This window comes from Rhinopithecus bieti, unplaced genomic scaffold (assembly GCF_001698545.2).
Source record: "Rhinopithecus bieti isolate Rb0 unplaced genomic scaffold, ASM169854v2 scaffold_6380, whole genome shotgun sequence".
NCBI lineage: Eukaryota > Metazoa > Chordata > Mammalia > Primates > Cercopithecidae > Rhinopithecus > Rhinopithecus bieti.
Genome location: NW_016806642.1, coordinates 6,039,896 through 6,049,790, shown reverse-complemented (window position 1 = coordinate 6,049,790; position 9,895 = coordinate 6,039,896). Strand labels below are relative to the sequence as shown.

At 38.0% G+C, this 9,895-nt stretch overlaps 1 protein-coding gene across 1 annotated transcript in view; it reads left to right on the top strand.

Annotated features, from left to right (window-relative positions):
* ALG6 (ALG6 alpha-1,3-glucosyltransferase) overlaps nt 1-9,895 on the top strand; it is a 75,307-nt gene that overhangs the window by 32,497 nt on the left and 32,915 nt on the right. The window contains 3 exon segments of the mRNA XM_017877215.1: nt 1,262-1,346; nt 6,695-6,784; nt 8,874-8,962. Coding sequence (XP_017732704.1) covers nt 1,262-1,346; nt 6,695-6,784; nt 8,874-8,962 — 264 coding nt within the window.

Sequence of the window (9,895 nt, the reverse complement as noted above, 5' to 3'; positions counted from 1 at the left end):
AAAAATAATAAAATAAAATAAAAAATAAAAAATAAAAAAAAAATAAAATAAACCACAAAGCAACAGTTTTATACAACTTGACAGCAAAGCCTGATCTAATTAATGTCTTTGTAACATATAGTCTGTTTTTGACTCTATACTTGACCTTATTTATAGATTGTAAAAGTCCTTTGTAATGGCTGGGCATGGTGGCTCACGCCAATAATCTCAGCACTTTGGGAGGTCGAGGCAGGCAGATCACTTGATGCCAGGAGTTTGAGACCAGCCTGGCCAATATGGTGAAACCGGTCTCTACTAAAAATACAAAAATTAGGCAGTTGTGGTGGCACACGCCTGTAATCACAGCTACTTGGGAGGCTGAATCATGAGAACCTCTTGAACCCCAGAGGTGGAGGTTGCAGTGAGCCGAGATTGTGCCACCACACTCCAGCCTGGGTCAAAAAAAAAAAAAAGTCCTTTGTAAAATGCAGACACTTGTGTCACTATTTTATGATGCATATTGGGCAGTATAGTTGACAGCCTTATGAAGTAAAAATAAACTTTGATATAATTATTATTAAGTACAGTCAGCCCTTTGTATCCATGGGTTCAATATCTGTGGATTCAGCCAACCATAGATTGAAAATATTTAGGAAATAAAAAAGGATGATTTTGCCTGTACTGAACATGTAGGTTTTTTCCCCTTGTCATTATCTCCTAAACAATACAGTATAACAACTATTTATGTAGCATTTTACATTGTTAGATATTATAAGTAATGTAAAGATGATTTAAAGTATACAAGAGAATGAGCAGAGGTTACATGCAAATACTATGGCATACTATATAAGGGATGAGCATCCATGAAGTTTGGTATCTGTGGTAGTGGGGGGTCCTGGAATGAATCCCCCACAGATACTGAGGGATAACTGTAATGTTAACAATAATTTCTATTTATTGAATGTTTTCTGCATGCCAGGAACTATGCTGGGTATTTTATATCCATTATGTTATTTATTCCAGTAGTCCTCAGTAGGGAAGTTGTATTGATCCTGTTTTTAATGTGCTGAAGTTTAGGGAGATTAAGTTATTTGCCCATTGTCACTCCAGGAGTGTGCCAGCAGTGCTAGGATTCAGACTTTACCTCTCTGACTTTTTCGGTAACTCCTGTGTTCTTTCTGTAACCTACACTGCCTTAATTTAGACAATTTTCATAAGGAAATAAAAATCACTGATATACTAAAGTACATTGTTGTTTTGCTCTTTTTACCTTTGATCTTAGGTGCTGGAAAACCACCTATGTTCGGTGATTATGAAGCCCAGAGACACTGGCAAGAAATTACTTTTAATTTACCAGTCAAACAGTGGTATGATAATTTTAACTTGGTTTTCTTGTTTATCATAGTTAATATGGATTGTTTGAAAATATTTAAAAGGACAACACGCTATTTTCTTCATCTTGAACATCCTCATCTCTTGCATACTGGTGCCACATATGTATTGCCTTGCATTTTGTAGGCCTGTCTTGAAATTTGATAGTCCTGAAAGTTAGTTCGTATACTTAGTTAGGTGGGCTATGATGCTGAACTAGAACGTTGATGATAAAACTCTGAATATCTATATGTCCTCTGGACATAAATTATGAAAGCACCATCATAGGCTAAAAACATTTCTTCCCTGTTCCCTCATCCACTGTTTCTCTCGCAAAAGATCACTATGATTGTAACTATAGATAAAAATAGAAGAGGGCTTTGGCCGTAGCTGATGGCTGAATTTGCAGAGCTGAAAAGGGGACCAAAGGGAGAAGCCTACAATAATAGGACTTGTTTTCAACTCTGAAAATTTCACATATGTCCTTTTGGTTCACCTTTGAATACCCTGCATCTAGTATAGGGCATGGCACATTGTAGACCCTCAATAAAAATTTGTGGAAGGAATGAGTATTTAGGTGTTCGTTTTCTTTCTTTTTTTTTTTTTGAGACGGAGTGTCACTCTGTTGCCCAGGCTGGAGTGCAGTGGTGCCATCTCAGCTTACTGCAACCTCTGCCGCCCAGGTTCAAGCGATTCTCCTGCCTCAGCCTCCCAAGTAGCTGGGATTACAGGCATCTGCCACCATGCCTGGCTAATTTTTGTAGTTTTTAGTAGAGACGGGGTTTCACCGTTTTGGCAAGGCTGGTTTTGAACTCCTAACCTCGTGATCCACCCACCTTGGCCTCCCAAAGTGTTGAGATTACAGGCGTGAGCCACCATGTGCGGCTTAGGCGTTCGTTTTCATATGGTCTCATTTCCGTAGCTTTCTCTTTGTATTATGAAGGAGGAGGTCAGCTCTACCCTTCATTGGTTTTATGATACAGTATAGCAAACCTTCTGTTTCTCAGAACTCAGAGAACTTTATAGAAAGTTTTGTTCATTACTATTGCTCTCTATCATAATTGAGCAGTGGTGATTAACCTTAATTTTATATACAAGTCTACCTGAAGTATAAAATAGCAGTAGCTTAGTGGTAAAGAGTGTAGGTGCTAGAGTCAGACTGTCTGAGTTCAGATCCCAGCTCTGCTATTTATTAGCTGTGTGACCTTTGGCAAATTATTTAACTTTCTCAACCACAGTTTTATCACTTGTAGAGTGAAAATAATAGACTACATATTTCACTGGGTTATTGTGAGGACTGAATAAAATGATACATGTAAAGCACTTAGGCCAGTCCCTAGCATGTAATGAACTCTCAATAAATGTTAGCTGTGGTTATAGCATCAGAAATTCATGCCTGTGTCATTTTTATTGAACATATGCTGATAACAGTGATGACATTACTTATTGACCTACTAGATGGCTGGTAGGTTATTCTCTTAAAAACTGGCTATATAAACTGTTCATATTATATTGTTGACTGCTTTTGGCTACTGCTTTTATATAGGCCCTTTATCAGAGAGTTTTATGCAAGAACTTAATATTGAGTTTTCTATTGATAGGTTGCCCCATTCCCTCGTCAGAGTTTGGAGTGTTTCAATGGAAGAGGAACCCGAAACACTGTAAATGTCTCTTAGTAGGGGAATGATTAAATAAAATCTCTTTCTTATGTGCACATTTTTTCTAGGTAGATTCCTAGATGTGGAATCTCTAAAGTAACACCAGAATATCTCTTTCTACATACCCTGACCAACATTTAACAATACCAGACTTTTAAAATTGGCATTTCCTTGAGTAACTGTGACCTGAACATCTTTTAACATATTTATTGATAATTACATTTCTTTTCAAAATTTCTTGTTCATTTCTTTCCCCCGCATTTGTAATGGATGATCATTTTGTAATGATTTGTATGATTTTAAATAGTTCTACTAATTTTCTATGCTGTGTGATGAATGACCCCCAAATGCTAATTGCTTAAACACACATTTATTATCGCAGTTTCTTTAGATCAGGAGTTTGGGCACAGCTTAGCTAGGTATTCTGCTCAGAATCTTAGAAGGCTATCATCCAGGTGTCAGCTGGGCTGCAGACTTATCAGAGGCTCAACTGGAGAAGGATCCATGGTCTAAGTTTCCTCAGCCTGTTGGCAGAATTAGTTTCCTTGTATTTGCAAGAGTGAGGGCTTCAGTTTCTTGTTGGGAGCCACTCTTGGCTCCTACAGCTCACATGCCATTTGTTGGTATGTGGCTTCTCCAACATGGTCATGCACTAAAACATGCCAGCTTCTTTCAAGTCAGTGAGAGGCATTGTCTGGTATATATGCTAGCAAGACAGAATCTTATGTATACGTGAAACAGAAGCACAAGAGTGATATCCTGTTACATTTACCATATTGTATTAGTTAGATGCAAGTCTCAGGTCTTGCCTACACTCAAGGGGAGGGGATTGTATGCATGCAGGGGTCTGAACACCAGGAGATGGTGTTCTCCATGGTGACATTAAAGTCTCTCTACCACAACAGTATTGTACCCTTTAATCATTTTCCTCGTGTGTGTGTATGAGTGTATAAAAAGAAGTCTTTTTTCTGTTTGTTCTTGTCTTGTTCTTTAAATGGTGTCTGTTGTCTTATAAAACTTTATACATTTTGATATATGTAAGTTCTCTGAACTGTTCTTGCAACTTTTCTGTAACTTTGAAACTGTTTCAAGTTAAAAAAATTTTTCTTTAAATAAAAATACCAATTATGACTCTGTGGGTTGTTAGAGAAAACTACATCTTAAAGTTAATGGTAACACTCCTGAATGTAATTTTATAATTTGTGTGGCAGCCAGTTTTTTTTTTTTTACTTACTAAATATATATTGAGATGTTCAGTGGGAAAATGCATTTCAATGTAGAAATCGTATTTAGACAACTTTTCAGGTATTAATATATCTAAAGTAAGGCCGGGTGCAGTGGCTCACGCTTATAATCCCAGCACTTTGGGAGACCAAGGCGGGCAGGTCATGAGGTCAGGAGTTCGAGACCAGCCTGACCAACATGGAGAAACCCCATCTTTACTAAAAATACAAAATTACCCGGGCATGGTGGCACATGCCTGTAATCCCGGCTACTCAGGAGGCTGAGGCAGGAGAATTGCTTGAACACAGGAGGCGGAGGTTGCAGTGAGCCGAGATTGCACCATTGCACTCCAGCCTGGGTCGGGAGTTCGAGACCAGCCTGGCCAACATGGTGAAACCCCATCTCTACTAAAATTGCAAAAATTAGCTGGGGTTGGTGGTGGGTGTCTGTCATCCCAACTATTCAGAAGTCTGAGGCAAGAGAATCACTTGAACCTGGGAGGCTGAGGTTGCAGTGAGCCAAGACCACACAATTGCACTCCAGCCAGGGCAACAAGAGCAAAACTCCATCTCAAAAAAATAAATATATATATAAAATAGTATATAAAGCAGGAGTATCAACTAATTGCTTTGTTCCTACTGATATATTTTGATGCTTTACATGAAACACTTTTAAGCTATCTTCTTTTATGCCTCTTTCTTCTACTTTATGAATTTCCATAAGAAAGGGGAGCACTGTTATAAACCCTGGATTTTTTTCCTCCTAATCCAACCAATCACTTTATTTTTAGTATATATCGTTGCATGCTTACAGCTTACTGTCAGTGCCTCTTCTACTCATCTCCAGTGGATCTCAAGGTTAAACTAAATGAAAAAATAGGTTTTGTCTATTTTCAGAAGCTGAAAACCAAATCAAGTTGTATTGGACAAAATGTGATTCTTGAATTACTTGATGGTTTTCCATTGCTGTATCCATCTTAGTTGTTTTGTGGCTAGCAGCCAATTGGAACTACTATTGAGCACTTTGTGGCAGTCACTGACCTTACAGCTTTACTTGTTTAACTCAATGCTTCAACAGCTCTAAGGCTGATACAATAAAACTTTATGCTATGTAGTAACATGAATTTGGAAATGACACAATTGGTGCCTGTCTTCAGGTATCTCTGTCTAGACAAGTGGGTCCTTTGGTCTCCATTATTTGCCTGGCCCAGTTTCCCAGATTCAAGCTGCCAAAAGGGGCTCCAACTAACCCAGAGATGCTTAGACTCGCTGCTTCTTGGCTTCAAGTCCCAGCCAGACATGGAACCCAAGATGTTCACATGGATGTTTCTGGAGGGACAGTGGCCACCACCTGTACCATACTGTAGTACTCTATGCACAGATGTCTTGGCTGTCTAGCATGCCTTGATAATTTTAATCCCCATCTCTTCCATACAAACCTATGTTTTATGTAGCCAACACTAAGAAGAGTAGACCTTCCAAAGATGATTAATAGGTTATTTGATGGGATCATGTTGAATGCTAATTTAAAGAAATATTTTTAATTCAAAAAGTAGGAGATTGTGACAGTGAGGAATTGTGACCCATTTGAAATAAGTTAGGCCAGGCATGGTGGCTCACACCTGTAATCCCAGCACTTTGGGAGGCCGAGGCGGGTGGATCACTTGAGGTCAGGAGTTCAAGACCAGCCTGGCCAACATGGTGAAACCCCGTCTATACTAAAAATACAAAAATTAGCCGGGCCTGGTGGTGGGTGCCTGTAATCAAAGCTAGTTGGGAGGCTGAGGCAGAAGAATCGCTTTAAAAAAAAAAACCCAGGAGGCGGAAGTTGCAGTGAGCGGAGATCGCACCACTGCACTCCAGCCTGGGTGACAGAGCAAGACTCCGTCTCAAAAAGAAATAAGCTTATGAACAATGGTTATTTGTAGGTTATATAGTTTGGCTTCCACTGTTGTAAAGTATTCTTATGATTGAGAAAATAAATTGAAGAAGAAGCTGCCTAGTTATAAAGGACATGATTAAGAAATTATGTTAACTTAATTTTTATTCCTTGAGTCATGATAATTGTGTATGGTTCCTTCACATTCTGGCCAACCAGAGGAGCCTATCAATTTGTGGATGTTAGACCTAGCTGTCTTCCTAAAATTCAGAGAACCTTGCATGTAGCGAGGCTCTCGTCACATGTTGGTTGAATTGATTACAAACAGTCCTATTCTTTTTGTTGTTGCATATTTTTGTTGTATAAGTGTTAGTCATTGATGAAGTCTACTAATAATAGGATGACAGTAAATCCCAGTTTGCCTAGGAGAGTCCTGGTTTGTGTCTATTGACATGGCTTAATTGTTAATAGCTTAATAATTAGCAAATTACATTATTAAGCTTAAATAAATGATGTTAAATTATAAGTCTACTTCTTGAATATTGACTAACGGAATGGTGCTTTCTTCTTTCTTTTTTTTTCAGGTATTTTAACAGCAGTGATAACAATTTACAGTACTGGGGATTGGATTACCCACCTCTTACAGCTTATCATAGTCTCCTATGTGCATATGTGTAAGTTTTTCTTTCTTAATGTGACTCTAAATTTTTATGCCCTTGGCAGATTTAGTAAGAAGCAGTGTGATGGGGCTTTCTTGACTAGAGGAGAGATTGCTTGTAGCTGCTATTGTATTTTTTTTTTTTTTAATTTTTTTTGAGACGGAGTCTCGCTCCATAGCCCAGGCTGGAGTACAGTGGTGCAATCTTGGCTTAATGAAACCTCCACCTCCCAGGCTCAAGCAGTTTTCCTGCCTCGCCTCCTAAGTAGCTGGGACTATAGGCACCCGCCACCACGCCCGGCTAATTTTTGTATTTTTAGTAGAGACGGGGTTTCACCATGTTGGCCAGGCTGGTCTCAAACTCCTGACCTTAAGTGATATGCCCGCCTCAACCTCCCAAAGTGCTGGGATTACAGGCATGAGCCACCGCACCCAGCCGCTGCTATTGTATATTACAAATGGGTTTTAAGATATAACTGTCGGCCGGGAATGGTGGCTCACACCTATTATCCCAGCACTGTGGGAGGCTGAGGTGGGTGGATCATGAGGTCAGGAGATTTAGACCATCCTGGCTAACGTGGTGAAACCCCGTCTCTACTGAAAATACAAAAATTAGTCAGACATGGTAGCACATGCCTGTAGTCCCAGCTACTTGGGAGGCTGAGGCAGGAGAATCGCTTGAACCTGGGAGGCACAGGTTGCAGTGAACTGAGATTACGCCACTGTACTCTAGCCTGGGCAGCAGAGTGAGACTCCATCTCAAAAAAAAAAAGAACTATCAAAGTTTGAACATTTCTATAATTTTTTTGGAGGACATCTCTCAAGAAATGCAAAAAAACTAGTTTTGAAGTAGAGATGTTATCCGTATGTGTGAACTACTGAAAAATATATCTAATATGTGTTAGTTGTGTATAAGAACTTTTTTTTTCTGGAACAGCTCAAAGTAAATGAAAAATATAGATCCAAATGGTTACTGACTAATCTGTCAAGTTAGAAACTAGAATAACTATAGTGTTTCATTTGTGATTTAAGATCAAAATGGGAATTCCTCATCCTTTTAAAGAAATTGAATAGTTATAGAAGATAAAGAACTTCTGTTTTTGTAGAGACCCAGTTCTACTCTGTAGTGGTATTCCGTCTTAGATTTGAAGTGTGTCAGCAAAAATTTGAGGAACCTCTTCCAATATCTCGTGAACTCATCTTCCTTGTTTAATTTCAACTTTACAGCCGTGTGTCACTTCACGATGGGGATACATTCTGAGAAATGTGTGGTTAGGTGATTTCATCATTGTGCAAACATCATAGAGGGTACTTTAGGAGGCAAAATGGTATAGCCTACTATATCTAGGCTCTATAGCATAGCCTGTTGTTCCTAGGCTACAAACCTGTATAGCATGTCACTGTACTGAATACTGTAGGCAGTTGTAACACAATGGTATTTGTATATTTAAACCTATCAACACATAGCTAGAGTAAAAAATGGTAATGTAATCTTATGGGATCATTGCCCTACATATGGTCCATTGTTGATTGAAATGTCGTTATGCAGTGTCATTATGAGTGTATTTCATATTTGCAAAAATAAGCTTCACTGAATTGAAAGTAAACTCTCAAACAGCATTACAGTATTCAGGGTAATTGTGATATGGTTTAAAATTTCATTTATCTTTAAGAATTGTGTTTAGTTTTATGTAATGATTTATGATTATTATAACTGTTTATTGTAGCCAATTGTTATGATAACTAAAATATTATAGTTATGAACGTGATCCTCTGATCAACACTAGCATATTGCTTTTTACAAAGTATGTGTTTAGTACATGAAATGTGACCTGCCAGATTGTTTTTACACTGGAAGAACTGTGAAGATAGGGCTTGTAGTTACACCTTACATAGTTTTGTTGGAAGATAAGTAATGCAGTTGCTTTTTTTATAGCTTGTCAGTTTCACATGATTAAATAGAGTAAAACTTAAGCATCGACTCTGTTGCTTTATAAGAGAAATGGCCAATTCTCAAAATATTAATAAATTCATACATCTTTAAATATCCTTACTGCTAAATGTTATGAGGAATGAAATATCTGTATATATGCTTTGATTTGCAGGGCAAAGTTTATAAATCCAGACTGGATTGCTCTCCATACGTCACGTGGATTTGAGAGTCAGGCACATAAGCTCTTCATGCGTACAACAGGTAAAAGCAATAGGTATTGGATGTAAAATTTGATTTTTTAAAATTTTTGGACAAACTAGTAAAGGTACTATTATTGTTCTTACTGACTTTAAAATTGTGCAATTACACATACACATATATTTGTATACATGATCCAAGACCAAATGTATATGTAAGTTAAAACATGAAAGAGTAGAAAGGAATAATTCTGGGTGCTTTACATTTTTTTATCTGACTTAATTCTTTGAACACCCAAGTGAGATAAATACTATTATTCTTACTTTAAGCTGAGGAAACTGAGTGAGGCACAGTTAAATGAAGCAAATAGCTTTACTTGAGGTCAGATAGCTATAAATTGAATCTTTAGTTTTTTAGGGTGTGCTTTAATATCCTAATTCTAAATCTCTTTCATTTTTTCTTAAACCTTGCAGTTGTTATCTGCGTAGTTGTGCAGTTTCTAAATTCAATAATCCACTCAACAAATGTTTATTGAGCATCTGTGTGTGCTGTTACAGGAGTTTGAAAGTAATAAGCTTAGATTTCTTTAAAAGCTTTACATGACTTATGCTTTAATGCTAGCTCAGTCCTTTTCCTTAATTAGTGTAAATGTAGTCAGAGTTTGTTCTCCTTACAATTCATCCAGTCATGGAATGTTAGGCCCAAGAGATGACCTGTTTTGCCCGTCTTTCCCTCTCCCACACCACTGCCCTTCCCCCTCCAATGCTTTAATCCTTTCTGAACCACATACTCACCATGTGATAATTTGGCTTCTGAACCAACATCTATACTTGCAGGGAACTCACAACCTTTAGAGACAGTCTATTCTGTTTTCATAGAGCTCCAATCATTAAAAATGACCCTCCTAAATTGAACTGGCACCAGTCATTACAGATTCTGTTTTCCAGGGTTACAGAGAACAAGTCTGATCCCTTATATCCCTAACATCCTACAGGA